The following is a 17,701-nucleotide window of genomic DNA, read 5'->3' as shown; positions in this document are numbered from 1 at the left end:
CAAGTTGGACCAGTTTAGATATGACATAAATCAATAAGATAATGAGATAGTAATTTTTTAGAAAATTTTATTTAAATATATGGTCCAAATAAAATTATAAATTAATAATTTATTGGAAATATACTTTTAAATATGTCCCAACAACCTATTATATTGTTTTTTATCTCTACAATGGAATTATTTTTATATTTTCTTATCACTTAATATATTTTAATGGGATTTAGTAGAATTATATTTAAAACACATCTAACATATATGAAATATATTTTATATACACCAAATAATATAATAAAACAATATGAATGAAAATTTCAAAAATTTAATTAGTGTTGTATACACAAAAATCAAAATGTTTTTCTTATTTATGAAAAAATATATATTCAAGATAGAAAAATCTAAAAATAAAACATTTTATAAATTAATACATCTATAAATTAATAAAATATCATTTTCACAATATCATTAATTTATAGATTTTTATATTTCTCATTTCTTACTCTTGATAAGTAAGATCTGCATCGTACCCCTAAATTCTGAGTCTATCTGAGATCCATCATTTAGTGGTAGAAGACAGTGGGATTTAAGACAAAATAACCCTATGATTATCCAACATTAGGCACACAGACACCCATCACAATGCCCAGAACAAATACGTCCGATTTAGGAGTAGCGAATTTCACAGATCCCACGTTGCATGCCGCATGCCATCAACTCACTGCACATGAAATTCTTATGGCACACATCTAATCTCCCAATTCACCATTTTGTTTTAGTTACAAACATATCCACATTTTTAATTAATAAAATAATGTTGAATCATGCAGTCCAAACATGTGAACAAAAATCTTGAACTGCGTACTACATTAATTACACAGCAAATTGGAGTATTTTTAGTGGTTCTTATGTTTTCTTATTTGATTTAAGATAATATATGTCATTTCTTAAAAAATAATTTTGTTATGTAAAAGCTTTTAAAATACGAAACTTCAAACAAAAAAAATCATAAATTTTCAGATTTTAAAATTATTTAAATAGTAGATCAAATTTTATTTCATATTTTCAGATATAAACATAGGTAATGTTTTATACTATTAGAACCATTCAAAAATTCAGAATATAATGTATTAAAGATTTTAGTATTTCTAAATAATACATACTCCTATTAAACAATTTAGCTTGGTTAAGATTATAATTTACAATATAGTACTTATTCATATTTAACTCATATATAATTTATAGTTTATGAAATCATATAGTATTAAATAAATAGTTTGTGCATATTTATTTTTAAATTAATTAATTTTATAAAAAGTTAATAATAGAAAAATAAATATAAGTTTAAATCTTATATAAATTATACTCCCTCTGTTTTTTAAAGATACATATTCTAGACTTTTCACACATATTAAGAAATCACATTAAAAATGCATTGATTTTTGTGAATAACAATTTTCCATAATCTTTAACCAATAAAAATCCAATAAACACAATTAATTTTATTGAAGTTAACAGATTTTCATTAAATAATATATTGAAAAAGTAAAAAATGTATCTTTTTAAAACAAATTTTTTTCCTAGAACATGGATCTTTAAAAAACAGAGGGAGTAATAAATTTGTAGAGTATTTTGAACCGTTTTTATCCACTTTCATAATTCAAATTTATGCTTTGAACCGCTAAATCCGCTTGATCTATTTTTGCTCCGCTAGATCTGTTTGATACGCTAAATCTGCAACGCTCACTCCGCTTTCTCCATTCGGAGCCTAAATCCAAAAAACTGGATATGCTTTTTAATTGAGATGGAAGATTTTGCAAGATGGAAGTATTCATAAGTTTTCGATTAGTTATTTTCCCCGAGATGATTATTCAATGACCAATTCCTTATCTAAAATTGTCTAGGACGTTTGTAAGGATCTTTCTTTTGTTAATTGTCTTATTTCGGTTTTGGTTACCTTGATTATTTTTAGTTTGAATATATAACATTCTTCGATGTCAAAAAAAAATTAAAAGCTTGATTATGAAACTTTTTTTTGAATAATTCCTATTTTGTTTGATAGTCTTATTACCAACAGGAGTAGAATCAGTTTGTATTCAAATCAATAGTAAGAAGTGGAACCAATTTGACAAAAAAGATAAATTGACAAGATCAAACTGGACAAATCATAATTGCAATTATGCGGTTGACTTCTGTGTTTTCTAGGATAAATCAGAAAATGACATTGACTAACTCTATAATAATAAATAGTATTATTATATTTACTATATTATTATCTGCATAGCAAAAACATCATCTGGAAAATCTGACCGACTCTCACTGGTATATTTGGCCTATTATTAAGAATCTTTGCTGGAATATGATTACACAAATATTTATTTGTTGTCCGTTTTAATTTTACTAGATTATTTTGGTTTAACTTGATGTCAGATAGTAAAAACAAATAAGAGCATAGGTGGCCTCGAATTTGTGCTGGTGCACTCTCCATTATTTGCATAATCTGGATCAATAAGAGTTCTAACTCCCAACTATCTTCCATACATACATCTGGTACGCATTATAATACACTATGCAATATAATACATTCAAGGAGAATGCGTCATAAATTTGATATTGAAAGAAATAGTAAATGTTGAGGAGTTTGTGTTCGTTTTTGACCAAGGCTGTTGTTTTGATTTTTAAATAGTAAAAAGTGCATTTATATATTTTCCAAAATAAATAAACAGATAAAATGACATGGACAGAATCGTCTGTCCCGCAAAACATCTCCATTGTCCGAAGTCTGATAGAAGTAATAAAAACTCAACTCAAGTCTAAGTGGACCGTATAGGAGCAAGATCACACATATTTCCCGCTTTTTCAGCTTTCTCCATTTTCTACTTTTCGGGCGTAGTTTTTTTAAACTTGTGGGAAGAGATGTCATCCGCTCCGTCTCCTAGTGCTACTCCGTCGCCTCCTCCTCCGCCGCCTACGGCCGATCCTCCCACAACTCCCGAAACGCCTCCTCCGCCGCCTACCGCCGATCCTCCCACAACTCCCGAAACGCCTCCTCCGCCACCGCCTACCGCCATTCCTCCTACAACTCCTGTGACGCCTTCTCCTCCGCCGCCACTCACCGATTTGACGCCTTCTCCTCCGCCACCGTCTCCCGACACTCCAACACCTTTGACCCCTTCTCCGCCGCCGCCGCCGCCGCCATCCACTGATCCAACGTCTCCGCCTCCGCCTTCTCCCTTGAAGCCTTCTCCTCCTTCACCTCCGTTTCCTCCTCCGCCTGGGCCGGTAACTCGGAGCCCTCCACCTCCACCGAGTCCATCAGGGGGAGGATCTACTAGAACTCCATCTATCCCTCCACCGCCTCCGTCTTCCTCTCCAGGAGGATTATCAAGGGGAGTGGTGGTTGGAATCGCCATCGGAGGAGTAGCTCTACTTGTAGCATTGACTTTGATTGTTTTCTTGTGTAAGAAGAAACGACGAAAGGATGAAGAATCACCTCCTGGTCCCAATGGTAAAACAAAAACCTCAATCAGACTAAACCAAGAAATCAAATCTTGAACCATATTTTACCATTTCTATGATTGTATCTACATTTTCTTGTTTCTAAATTAAACATATTAAAATATGCATGCATTGTCTGAAAATTGGATTTCATTGTACAAGGATATATAGAGAAACCATTTTAAGATTACATGTCCCATTTTGTATCTTAGGCCCTTACGGTGCACAGAAGCAACAAAATGCATCACAACCATCAGATCACGGGGTGACGTCACTGCAACAACCAAACCCTCCGTCTGGTCCACAACGTCCGCGGGGTTTCATGAGCAGCAGCAGCAGTGGTGGCTACGACTCAAACTACTCGGATAATGCAGTTCATCCTCCACCATCTCAAGGGCTTGCACTAGGCACCTATCAAGGCACTTTCACTTACGAGGAGCTAGCTAGAGCCACCAACGGTTTCTCTGAGTCCAATTGGTTGGGTCAAGGCGGGTTCGGATATGTCTACAGAGGTATATTGCGCAATGGAAAAGAAATTGCTGTGAAACAACTGAAAGCTGGGAGTTCTCAGGGGGAGAGAGAGTTTCAGGCAGAGGTAGGGATCATTAGCCGAGTTCACCATAGGAATTTGGTTGCTCTTGTTGGTTATTGCATCGCGGATGATCAAAGGTTACTTGTCTATGAGTTTGTTCCGAACAACACTCTCGAGTTTCACCTCCATGGTTAGACAAACACTAAACTCCTCTATTATTTATTCCATGCTTTAATGTTTTCTATCAGTGATGCTTTTTTGGGGATTGGTTTTTTTTTTTGACAGGGAAGGGACGGCCTCCTATATGGAGCTCAAGATTGAAGATTGCTGTTGGTTCTGCCAAAGGATTATCGTATCTTCATGAAAATTGTAAGTCTAGTGTGTGCAAAATATGTATACGTGTTTGAAATATATAACCATGTTTGCTTATTGGGCAAGCATGTATATATTTGCAGGCAATCCAAAAATCATCCACCGTGATATCAAAGCGGCAAACATATTGCTTGATTTCAAGTTTGAAGCTAAGGTATTATCATTTATCATCTCTCATATATATATATATATAATATATTGTTTCAGTAAAGCATTATATGTATGAAACTTGGCATGATATTTGAGTGAATCATATTTGTATTTTGTGTCACTGAAGTTCTCTTCTATATTTTAGGTTGCTGATTTTGGACTTGCCAAGATTGCTTTGGATACAAATACTCATGTATCTACACGTGTGATGGGAACATTTGGGTATTTGGCTCCTGAATATGCTGCTAGTGGAAAGCTCACAGAAAAGTCTGACGTTTTCTCATTTGGTGTTGTACTTTTGGAGCTAATAACCGGTCGTCGCCCTGTTGATGTAAACAATGCCTATGAAGATAACAGCTTAGTTGATTGGGTAATCAATACAATGCAAATAGTCTAACATTCACATGGTTTGTATTACAATTTTACAGTTGAAAAAAGCAAAAGCTATGTGTACATAATTTGAACAGGCACGCCCATTGCTTACAAGAGCTCTTGAGGAAAACAACTTTGAAGCTTTGGTTGATCCAAAGCTGAATAATGAGTATGATAGAGAAGAGATGGCTCGCATGGTTGTTTGTGCTGCAAGTTGTGTTCGCCATTCAGCTCGTCGCAGACCTCGCATGGACCAGGCAAGTCAATCATACTTTTGTTTTAGCGGCTCTTCGGTTTTCAATTATGTATACTAACCGAGCACCAAAGTTTGTCAAAAAAATTTGGTGGTAAATACACAAATTACCAAAAATATAAATATAGTTTTATTTAAAATATTTAATACAAAAACTGACTTGATCGAACAATGAGGAAAGATGTTCTTAGCTGCACTTTTAATTTGTTTCTCACTTTGTCAAATACTGGTCATTTAAAATGTTGATGATGCTAATCGAATGAGTGATCGTGTCAAAAAAAAACGAGCAGGTCACGCGTGTTCTAGAAGGAAACATATCAGCGTCAGATTTGAACCAAGGGATCAAACCGGGTGACAGCAATGTGTATAGCTCTTATGGAGGAAGCACAGATTATGATATGAGCGAGGACAATGAAGGCATCAACAAGTTAAGGAGAAAGGCAGTTGGGACTCAAGAGTACAGTGAAAGCAGTGAGTATAGCAATCCAACTAGTGAGTACGATTTGTACTCGACCGGTTGGAGCACTGAGGGTCGGACCACACGGGAAATGGAGACAAGCACTATTAAAAAAAACGGTTAAGGTTACGGTGGGGACTGATCACACTCTCTTTACGAGGACATGATTATTCTGATTTTTTTTTTAACTGGAAATGTATTAAGGCATTCAATTGTTAACTGAGTTCCAAACAAAACATACATGCGGGACAAAATTGTGTTACCATTCAACTTGCTTTTTTTATTATTAACTGTTGTAAATTTTAATAGAAAAAAATAGAAAGGAAAGCACAGCGTGCGGGTTACGTCTTGACCGCTCCTGAAAATTGTATGGTTTGATGTGGTAAAGTTTGGTTTACTTTGATTATTTACTTAAACTTTAAAAAGTTCAATGTATTTTTTTGTACTTTGCAATTCTACCAGTTTAATGTTCATACTAAAATAAAAAATTATAATTACATCATAAATGTATATTTCTACATATTTATTTAATTCATGACCTTTTATAGTTCATATTTTTTTTCTAAACAAATCTTTGGCTCTAACTGGTGACCACAAATGGAATAATAGGAACAAAGAAGAATGGAATGCAGAGGAACAAAATAATAGGAATACTTATTCTTTATTGTTCCTTGCCAGATTTTATAAGGAATACTTTTACTTTATAATTCTTTAAATTAAAAGGAACGAAAAGGAACACTAGAAAAAAAATATTCCACATAAATTGTGTAAAATTTGGGGAATGAAGAGAAATCACTCATTCTCATTCATTCCTTTGGTCACCAGTTAGAGCATTTGTTTGTTTTGGTATTTTTGATTAATTTTTTTAATGATTATTATATTATTTATAAAATAAATAATGAAGATTCAATAGTAAAATTTGAATATTTATTATCCATCCGTGTGACCATGCAACATAGATATCTAAATCTCATTCCTAGTTGTCTGGCACCAGTAGACATGTCCTCAAAGACTAGTCAGTTGAGTGTTGATCTGTCGGATATTCTGGACAACAATTTTTTTTTATATTGATTTAACTTTTTTTTTACTTTTAAATAACAAATTTAAATTAATTTTGTTCAGAAAGACTAGTACAATTATAAATTTTAAAATAAAATAAGTTTATTAGCAATAAAATCTCAATGGTATATTAAACTTTCAGATTTCAGATATGTAAAATATGTTTTTAATAAAATTTATATATTTAAAATTATACTCCCTCCGTTTCAATATAGTTGATGTTTTAGAAGAATAATTTTGTTTCAAATTAGATGAAGTTTTGAGATTTTAAGGTTAACTTTAACTTTATTGGAAACTGTTCAACCAATTAGATTTTACTGTATTTTTTATTATTGGTTAATTGATTCTAAAATAATATTTTTAAAATACTTTTCTTAAAAAAATCTAGTTTTCTTAATCTTTGTGCACTAAGGCAAAATATCAAGTATTATGAAACAGAGGGAGTATTAGTTTCACTAATTTTTAGTTTGTAATATATAAATATATTATTTATTATCCGCAGTTATACTGTTTATTACACATGTAACATTCAAATTTTGTTTTAAACTGATTATTTAGATGAACTGTACTTGTTCTGTAATATGCGTTACCATTCAGAGCCTGCCTGACTCTAACTGACTGCGGTCTATCTGATGCCGAATCCACTCTTGCGCAGAAAAGAAGAAGAAATAATTTTCTTTAACTCTTTCCTCTGTTGTTGTTTTTATTTTCTTTTTGAGTTTGATCTCTGATTTAGCTGGTTCTTTTTGAATGGTGCATACGTATTATTCCACATGTTCTAACAAATTGTTCTTTTTAATTAATTGCTATCGTGATGGCTTGGTTCAGTTGATCAACATGTTTTGGATGTCTCGACGTTTTTTTTTGCTCTTGATTCAATTTTAGCACTCAGGTTTTACTTTGATTATCTTTTAAATACTTATGCTATTCAAAAAGTAATGTTTAATCATATATTTCTAACAAATCACGATAATACTTAAATTTTAAATAAACTTAAACAAAACATTTACATTTTCGTACCCAACTACAACTAACTTGTTTAATTTATCTGTCCAACTAATTGATTTAACTAATGAGGAGTTCGATTGTCAAAAATGACATGACAGATAAGAAAAGGAGCTTTCTTGGCTATAGCATATGCAACTTGATCTGCTGATCTCATTTCAAAGTAAAAAAATGTTTGAACTCACAGAAAAAAACAATATCCACACTAACCAGCAGTGACGCTCGTTCTTCTCATTCAAACTCACACCATTAAGAGAATGGATGCACTTGCATCCATCATTCACGACAAGTTAGCAGTGGAAGCCCAACAACTATACATATGAAAACTATTCAGCTTAAGGATGTAATGAAAACGAAGTACGGCCTTAGAGTAGTTTTGATTGACAACGACTAGATTTTGTTCAATGCCACTCAATATTTTGGTTGTTTATGATTTACCTTCATCATTCTGTTTTCATTCTCTCACATGATTTTTGAGTATAGTACACGACTATGGTGCACATTTATGATAATCTCGAGCTTCATTCCGGGTTCTTTGTCTATGTTCTCTGTTGTGCCTACTCTGAGCTCATATAGTCATATTACATAAGTGGCTTTCTCTTGAGAAATCTGAAATGGAAACCAGCAACTTAGACGAGGTAGAAGAAACGGAAGTGGACAATCTCTTCAAGCCATTAAGTCCTGAAGTGGAAGAGCTAGACGTATGCATAAAGGCTACACTTGATTTTTCTAGCTAAAAATATGTGACATGTTACGTTACCGTATTCACTTCTAACTAATTGATTGCTCGTGTTGCAGCTTTGTACACAAGCACATATCCCATTTTACCAACCCAATTTAGGAACTCGCTCCACCACCTACCAAATGGGAAGTCGTCTCCTTTTGATCACTAAATCGTGGAGAACCCAAAAATAACTCTTCTTTCTTTACTGTCTAAACATGTCAATACGATACGACAGAAAAGAGAATAATGTTTATAACTCGTTAAGAATCATTTTCTTTTTCTATTTCAATATCACGCAACGAAGAAGAGGAAAACCATGAGAAAAGCAATCAGTACGAAGAAAATCTTAATCATGAGCCACCGGTTAGACGATATACTGTTGAGATACCTAGTCAGTTGGCTCTGTGCGCCTTCCACATTCGCCAACGTATCTTCCATGTTCTGATCGATCCTGTACAACATATTTAAATCACTTAAATATTCCACAAATATTCAGTGAATTTAAAGACATAGTTTGGTGTTAACACGAACCTGATAGCGATCTCCCCTTGCTGAGACACCATGGTTGCTAGTTGTGTGAAGATATTGCTTAGCTCATGGATTGTTGACTCTACATTGTGTAGAGCTTCTGCTCGGTTTTGCATATATGTGTCTTGCAACGGGACCATCTGCTGCTGCTGCTGCTGTTGTTGTTGACTCTGTTGCAATAGTGGTGAGGATTCGGCCTCTCCCTGCCTACTGTAAACTCAGATCATATATAAAGGTCTTGAATTATAGAGAAGAGGGGCAAGTTCTATTTTACCTTGGGACTAACTGAGACGAAGAAGAAGAAGAACCATTTGCCCATGGAAGAGGAGCAGGTTGACTAGGTGAAGGCTTAGAAGCCAAAGGGCGCTGCCGAACAAACGGATTTGCTGATTCTTTCGAAGAGATTTTCGAGAATTTTTTCATTCGATCTTCTTGGATCTTCATGTTCTGCAACACACCAGACCACTCAAATAGTCATTCTCCGAAGCCTTCTCAAAGAGAATAGGAAACAAAATAACCTCAGTTCTCAAAGTAAGAACATCCTTAAACTCCTTGGTAGTGTCCATCAAGCGATTCTTGAGATCGTCAACAACAGTTGCAGAGTGACTAGTGGTGTCTCTAGAGATGCTCCTTTCATCGTTATCATGGGAGTTGTTGTTGCGTACAGCTTGAAGGTCGAGTAAAGCGCCGTTTAGACCAGAGATCTCTTGTTTGATCACAACCGTCAGCTCTTGTATCTCCCGCGTTGGATCATCAAACACTGACGACCTCTTCGCCACTGATTTTTGCAACAAAATGACAAAAAAGTTAAATAATCCAATGTGAGCTTTGCTTATCAAGAATAAAAAGAAACTTACGTTGAGCGAGCTTGGATAGCTTCTGGGACGTCTGGTGGATAGCTAAACCGATCAGAGAAGCTCTCTTACTGAACTCCGATTGATTCGCCGCCGCAGATCTCGGATCCTCTCTTCTTCCCCCACTACCGTACGGCGCATTATTCGCCGCCGTTGGAGCAATCGATCTCCGACGACTTTCAACGATACCGGAGAACTCGTCCGTCCGATCTCGATACGAGGATTGCACATGCCTTGCTTGCATTTTCTTCGTTCGAGAAGAAAGAAACTTCGGATCTGGTCTCTCTCACAGGTGCAAAATCAACCAGAGATTGATGCAAAGTATCGATTGGAGTTTTTTTTTTCGATTTGAATTTCAATCGCGCCACCGTGTGTGCCTGTGATTCAGTGAATCGTGAGAGAAATCAAAAGCAGAGAGGAAACGAGCTAAATCCGATCAACGCGTCGGTTATTATTTTACAATGTCTAACTTGGCCTGATCCGGTTAGTTGAACCGGTATATCATAAACCCTTTGGGCTTTGATAGTCTCACGTTAAAATTGTTGACTAGTCGTCGGATGACCAAAAATTGGCTGTAATGAAGGAGAAGAGATTCTTGATACGATGGCCCACTTCACAAAAGAGGTTAATGGATTAGTGTGTGTGGGCTTGGTCATGAGAATTTTTAACCTAAGTAATGCTTTGTATAAGAAGTTGGACAGAGCACTTTTGGTATTTGTATCTTAAGTTGTTTATGTGCTATGTATGCGTCTATCCATTGTGTTTATGTTTCCCGCATAGCTTTTGATGCAGCGGTTTATCTAACCAGTATGGTTGCTTTGTTGTACTTGAACAATTCCTCCATAGTTGGAGTTTAAGTTTCATTTATAAAAGTTGGTTTGATCAAAAAAAAAAAAGAAGTTGGACGGAGCCTTTTGACCAAAAAAAGTTGGACAGAGCCCGAGTTATCATATATGCGAGTAATCAAAACAAGGAGAGGATCTATTTCTCAACCATTTGGAATTTAGTCTCTTATCAATTTATTTTATTTACCATGAAGACAATTGAGGTTTTGGTCTTCTATAGTGAGGATCTGGAGAAGTGGCTGATGTGATTTCGGCTATCAAATCCTCATACTCGCTTTCATTACTAGTCTGACTTGAAGTTACATTTTACTGTCGTTACATATTTTACGGTTTTTGATATTGTGTCTCTGTTTTTGGAGGTGAGTACAATGTCTATATATTTTTATCCCTCTCACGTTTCGGGATCTATACACGTGAACTTTCCATTTTCCCATGCACTTGATTGTTATCCTTGTAGATATTTACCTTTTGCTCCACTGCAAGGAGCATGGTTGAGGAGAACTCAGCCACAAAATCGGTTAGTACTTGCGATTTGATAACTTTGAATATCACATCGTACTCTCTTAGTTCTACTATCCATTTGAAAAATTAACATGATACTTCTAGATTGTGGAGTGCTGCTTTGATAGTAGAGATGTTACCACGACAATTGGATGAGCGTGGAAATATGGACATAGTTTCATGGTTGTTGTGACAAGGGCAATGACCAGCTTTTCAAGATGATTGTATTGTGTTTCTGCATCGAGGAGTGATTTACTGACGTGGTACACTATGTATTGCATATTTTTTCCCTTGCGCACCAGGATGACACACTACATGCTCTAACACATCCAAATAAAGCAACAATATTTCTCTGTTAGGGGCTTTGACAACAGAAGAGGCGTATTGAGGTACTTTTGACTTGATGAGAGCGTTTTCACACTTCTCGTCCCAGTTGAAGTCTTTTGGATTATTGAGGATTTCGAAGGAGGTGTGGGGTTTGTCTGATAGTCACGAGATAAATGATATATGGTATATTTGACATCATTGTAAATATGTGTTTAAAAGAGTTTTGAGTTTTTATCGAATCTTTCTAATTTTTTCGAGTCATTACAGGTCTGGAGTTGCATTTGATAAGAGATGAACCACTTGGAACAAAAGAGGAAGAAAGAGTATATATTGGAGATTTTCACGCAGAACAGTTTTGATGGCTGTTCTCGATCGAGTGGAACACCCCAAATGTATGTTCGAGCCAATGTTACATGGAAACGAAAGCGGGTACGTGGTAGCAGAATCGTGTAGAAACGTAGAATCGAGATTTTTAAAAAAATTTAGGAAGTGGATACGTGTTGGAAGCGTATATTCAAATATATATATATATATAAACATAGAAAATATTTTATAAAATTTATGACTAAAAATATGTGATTCAAAATAAAAAATCACTTATTCATTTTAAATAATTTTTTATTTAGTTGATTCATATTTTAATTATAAAAGTACTAACATATTAAGTTTACAAAAATATTGTCAAACTAATTTTTTAATTGTTCATAAATATCTATCACAAATTATTTGAATATATATGCACTATCTCTTATAAAATTGTTATGCACAAAGATAAATTATAGTAGTAGTTTTGATATTTCCATATATTGTATTTCCTTTATTTTAATACTTTTGACTTTATATTTTTTATAAAATAAAAATATAATTTATTTATTATATTTATTCATGATATTAAGTTTTTTAAATGGAAGCATGATTCATAAATTAAAGCGTAAGCTTCTAATGTGTTTTTAAAGAGGTCTTTTTGGAAACGTATTGGAAGCGAGATTCCGGAAGTTTCCACGAGTTTCCGATTTCGATTCCAGTTTCGAAGTGGAAAGCGGGCGTCTGACGAAGCTTCCATGCAACCTAGATTCCAGCGGCAGAGATTTTTGAGAAAACTTCTAATATTTTTGGATTTTACCTAGAGTTCCTTCTTTTTCCTCCCAGGCCGCTAGAGACATGCAAAATACATATTCTTTTATTCTTTTACACATTCTACGTTAATTTAGAGAGAGATTTTTGAGAGAGAAAACTTGTACTTTTGTTAAGGGAGAAGAATCTCTACATTCTTTGGAGAATCTTTCTAAACCTTCTTTGCTTAATGTTTGTTATCGCATCTCGGTCCAAACAACAGTTTAGGTACTGAGATCGATTGACAAATTGGTGAAGCACCACAACAGTGGGCTGATCTATCTTTAGTGATCCGAGTTCTAGACTAGTGCTAAATTGAACTTGAATAATTGTTTGGCTCTTAACACCCGATCAAACCACCCTAGGCTAGCATTCTCTTTAATTCATGTTATTTGCTATTTATGTTACCTTGAATCAAAACCTATCATTGTTTTAGCTTGATATTGATCTCATAAAGATAAAATTTAAATTGGTCCTCTAGAATTTAATCTAAAAGACTACATCAACACTGTTAGCTGCAGTATTAAAGACACAATTTTAGTGTATCAAGTTTGGTGCCATTGCGACAGGAACTAACTTCTTACCTTTATTTTTGGTTATTTATTTAATCTAAAACCTCTAACCTACTTTACCTTTTGTGTTGCAGCTAATGCTCCAGGTGCATGACCAGTAGACACACTTGAAGAAGCGCACAAGGAGAATTAGTTACACTCAGCAACCAGGAGATAACAAGGTTAGAAAGACAAAACAGTCAGGAGCCAAGGCCGGCCAACACCACCATGGGTGATAACGGCCATCAGGATGATCTCGCTGCAGCAATGAAACTGATTCAACAGCAAATGTAGCAAATTCAGCAAACCATCTAAGCACAGCAGCAGGCTGCTCAACAAGCTGCTCTACTCGGTGTGCAGCAGCAGGAACAGCCGGAGCAAGCTGTTCCGATTGGGTAGAGAAATCTTCCGTGTAATTTTCCTACTCGCACTATGCCATTGTTCCCCCACCCTGTCTGAGGCAAGACTTTGAGATCAAGCCTGCTCTGATCGCTCTAGTTTAGAGGAAAATGTTCACTGGTCTCCTGACAGAGATTCCACTAGAGCACATTGAGAGTTTCGAAAAAGTCTACAATTTTACTCGTGTGAATGGTGTACCACCAGACTACATTAAGTGCATACTTTTCCTATTTTCGCTTGATAGAAAAGCTGCACTGTGGTTGAACTCTCTCCCTACCGGCTCTCTCACTTCATGGGAACAGGTCTGATCAGCGTTCCTGAGCATTTTTACACTAAGGCGAGAACTGCAGCATTGAGGAACAAGATCACCTTCTTCATACAGCTCACAGATGAGCCTTTTTACGAAGCATGGGAGTGCTTCAATGACTACCGCAGATAATTCCCTCACCATGGATTTGATGATGATTATTACCTCCTGGGCATTTTCTATGATGGAGTAGACTGGGAATACCGAAGTGCTCTAAACTCTGCGAGCAATAGAGATTTCATGACTCAGACCACTGATGGAGCGTTTGAGCTGACTGAGAACACGACTGCTAATTTAGCCAATAAGAATTAGGAGAGCGTTTGCTCCAAGGAAGTCAACAGTGTCGACACCCAAAAGATTGATGAACTGACAGCCAAGGTTGATCAGCTACTGAAAACAACCAAGGGAAAATCTTCATCATGGAGAAAGCTACTGCTGAGCAGATTAAGAACACTCAAGAGGTTGCTATCGAGGCTGAAAAGAAAGGGAACAATAGCAAGAGGTCAGCTACATCAACAGACATGGGTATGTGAAGAACAACCATGCACAAGGTGCAGGGTCTCAGCAAAGCTTCCGGCAAGACTTTCAGGATAAAACCTTTGTTTTCATTCAGGCACAGAATCGGTTCGTGGGTCATAATCAAAATCAGAACTAGCAACAGCCGCAGAGCAACCAGCAAACTGCTCCATCTGCCACGATTGGTCTATAAAATGAGCTGAAAAATCTCAATATCATGATGGAGCAGATGCTTCAGAGCCAGCAGGTTCATGTCAAGACACTGAATCAGGTTACCGCAGATATCAACACTAGGATGGACAGCATGTTCACCGAGCTGAATACAAAATATTATATTGTGAACAACAACATAAAGAAGATTGATGTTCAGCTTGCTCAAACTGCTGAAAGTGTTAAAAGCCAGCAAAAAACCCTTCATAGAAAAAGTGTGATGAATCCTAGGATTAAACACTGTAATGCAACAAAGCTGAGTTGAAACATTTATGCGGTTTACTTAACAGCGAATCTAACTCTACCCAATCAGGTGAAACATTTTATACATACTTTCACTATGATCATGAACAAAGTTGTACTTGGTGCCTTAGCGGTTCATCAAATTCCAGGTACTAAACAATTTGATGGCACTTTCACAAAGTCCTTACCGCAGCAACCATTCCTTACTTCTCGTAGCAACTTGGGGTGTGAGGGGGTTTGTAAACAGTAGTGAAGCAAAGACTCAAGGTAAGAAGGATGCTTTGCTTCTTCAAGCCCAAATGCAGAAGAAAGAAAATATGTGCAACCGACAAAAGTTCAACACAAGTAAGTCGTCAGGCTTAGTGTCGTCCTCTCTCCTCGACAGTAACAAAATCTAACTTCATAACATACTTGGTTCCTTAAAGGAGTATGATAAATGTGTTTTCTTATCATTTAGCATCATCTTCTTGACTCTTATTTAAGCTTTTGATTTGATTGAGATTTCATGTTTTACTAACAAAATTTAACTGGAAGATGAAATTTATTATTATTTTTACAAACAAAGCCTTCAAATTGAGGTCATAATAATTTGGCTAGTAAATTGTGGCTACGAATTAAAAAAAATCATATATAAACAACAGACTAAAATAAATTATCAAATTTGCAGCCTAACATAAGCTTGATTAGCTTGACTCAAAGACCGGAGTCTAAAACTAATGACTTCGTTGTTAAACTTATAGATAGTTTTATATTTTATGTTTATGTTGTTCATTATAGACATTTAAGTATTCAGAAGAACTAATTTTCATAGGTTTGGAAATAATTAATCAGACTACTAAGATATGAAAGTTAAGTGATGTAATGAGAATTTGTGGCGGAATAGAGTTCTTTTCTACTGGTAGCAGAAAGAAGGAATAATATTTTAGAAGAAGATGTAAGAATTTGCCTACCAACACCAATTATAAACAAACAAGATTTGTTTTGGCAAAAAGATGGAAAAGATTTATATTGGCATTCGTGTGCAAGATGATGATGATATATGAACCCCACCATTTTCAACCTCAAGCTTTTCACTTCTACTCTACATCTCTCATTTTCTAAAATACTCATAACTCATATCGCTCTCTATCTTCTAGAATTTTCAATCCATTCACTAGACTGGAATGTAGGATATGGAAAAGACAATGTATCCTCTCTTTCAACCAATTGAGTTTAGGTAAGCAACTGTATTAAAAGCGTCTTACTTGTTAGGTGTAAGGTTTAAGAGCAATTAATAAAGTAATCAAAGGAAAGAGTATCTATTTTACAATTCATAGAAATGGGTTTTGTCAAATTAAAAAGGCAGCTTAAGGTGGATTGGTCTTTAGTGTTTAACAGCCAAACTAGATTTGCTGACACTAGCGATTTGGATGCACTATATTTGCTTAATTAGTTTGTATATATTTTCAATCTTACGTTTTGTACTAGACTTTCTTTTTGTAAAAAAAAAAAGTTGAACTTCATTTGTAAGAAAACATCAAAGCTGGTGAGTTTCCCCTAAAATTTTCATTTGTTACAAGAGGATATATGAAAATATTTCATGAAGTATTCATGAATTCCTAATCCCTTTACTCGAGGGAAAATTGTCTTTTAAATCACGAACTTTCAAATTTGGTTGAAAAAAAGCCTGAACTTTCTCTTGGACCATTTAAAACATCAATTTAATTTGACTAGCCATTTTAAACATCAATTTAGTTTGACTAAACCAAATTAAGCACGACGTTAACTCGGATAACAGAATGATTAAACAGAGTTAAATGTCGTCTCTAATCTCCGTTAAGTCCAAAACGACGTCGTTTAAAAATCTTTTAAAAATATGCATTTGAGTGGAATCGAACCCGTGACAATAGACACACACATGTAAGGCTCAAACCACTAGACCACTTAAATATTTTTTAACATGATTGACTAGTAATAGTTAGTATTGTGAAACCTCCAAATCATCTTATTCAACCCTAAATCCCTAATTAATTTTATAAATATTAAAAATTGTAAATAAATTATTAACTATTCAAAAATTTGTGAACATTACTAAAAATATTAAACTTATAATAATTATTAACTTAACTATAATATTAAGTTTTATTTACAAGTATTATTAAAAATACTACTTATAATAAAAATCATTTTGTTTTATTAGTAATTAAAAATCATCTAGTAATTAAAATTATAATTAACAATCATTTGGTATACTATTAATTAAAAATTATAATTAATTATTATTATAAATCAGACAAGTTATTATTAACTATAATTGTTTATTATAATTTTTAATAATACTAAAAGATTATATTTTTAAAAATCATAATTTAAAATCATTTTGTATTATTATTAGTTAAAAAATATAATTAAAAATCATTTAGTTATTTATACTCACAAAATTTCAAATAACTAATAAGCTATTTACAAGTTTTAATATTTATAAAATCATTTAGGGATTTAGAGTGGAAGAAGATGATTTGGAGGTTTCACAATAATAGGTATTATTAGTCAATAAAGTTCAAAAAGTGCAAGTAGTCTAGTGGTTTGCGCGTTACATGTGTGTGTCTTTGGTAACAGGTTCGATCCACCCAGATGCGATTTTTTAAAAGATTTCTAAACGACGTCGTTTTGAACTTAACGGAGATTAGAGACGGCATTTAACTCTGTTTAATCATTCTGTTATCCGAGTTAACGTCGTGCTTAATTTGGTTTAGTCAAACTAAATTAATGTTTAAAATGGCTAGTCAAATTAAATTGGTGCTTTAAATGGTCCAAGGGAAAGTTCAGGCTTTTATTCAACCAAATTTGAAAGTTCGTGATTTAAAAGACAATTTTCCCCTTTACTCGATCATTTTTAAAGTGTTTAGTCT

General features: G+C 34.5%; 2 protein-coding genes and 1 non-coding gene across 4 annotated transcripts; 1 reads left to right on the top strand and 2 right to left on the bottom strand.

Moving 5' to 3' along the window:
* Positions 1 to 2,862: 2,862 nt before the first annotated feature.
* LOC108807762 (proline-rich receptor-like protein kinase PERK2) lies at positions 2,863 to 5,870 on the top strand. Its single transcript, XM_018580009.2, has 7 exons — positions 2,863 to 3,502; positions 3,705 to 4,214; positions 4,310 to 4,393; positions 4,480 to 4,550; positions 4,692 to 4,916; positions 5,014 to 5,175; positions 5,462 to 5,870. The coding sequence occupies exons 1-7, from the start codon at positions 2,911 to 2,913 to the stop codon at positions 5,750 to 5,752; spliced, it is 1,935 nt and encodes a 644-aa protein (XP_018435511.2). The 5' UTR covers positions 2,863 to 2,910; the 3' UTR covers positions 5,753 to 5,870.
* Positions 5,871 to 8,591: 2,721 nt separating this feature from the next.
* LOC130495934 (syntaxin-32-like) lies at positions 8,592 to 10,246 on the bottom strand. Of its 2 annotated transcripts, none has more exons than XM_056987574.1 (5): positions 9,802 to 10,246; positions 9,463 to 9,722; positions 9,219 to 9,391; positions 8,948 to 9,154; positions 8,592 to 8,867 (listed from the first exon to the last, which is right to left on the bottom strand). In XM_056987574.1, the coding sequence occupies exons 1-5, from the start codon at positions 10,040 to 10,042 to the stop codon at positions 8,708 to 8,710; spliced, it is 1,041 nt and encodes a 346-aa protein (XP_056843554.1). In that variant the 5' UTR covers positions 10,043 to 10,246; the 3' UTR covers positions 8,592 to 8,707. The 2 variants fall into 2 exon arrangements, with proteins under 2 accessions (XP_056843554.1, XP_056843555.1); XM_056987575.1 differs by having other exon boundaries at positions 8,948 to 9,151; positions 9,802 to 10,243.
* A 3,637-nt stretch (positions 10,247 to 13,883) lies between these two features.
* Positions 13,884 to 13,990, bottom strand: LOC130497221 (small nucleolar RNA R71). The gene has a single exon (XR_008936231.1). It is a non-coding gene; the product is annotated as a small nucleolar RNA R71 (small nucleolar RNA).
* Between the last annotated feature and the right edge of the window lie 3,711 nt (positions 13,991 to 17,701).

The sequence above is a fragment of the Raphanus sativus genome, chromosome 6 (assembly GCF_000801105.2).
Source record: "Raphanus sativus cultivar WK10039 chromosome 6, ASM80110v3, whole genome shotgun sequence".
Lineage (NCBI taxonomy): Eukaryota > Viridiplantae > Streptophyta > Magnoliopsida > Brassicales > Brassicaceae > Raphanus > Raphanus sativus.
This window is presented reverse-complemented; position numbering and strand designations above follow the sequence as displayed.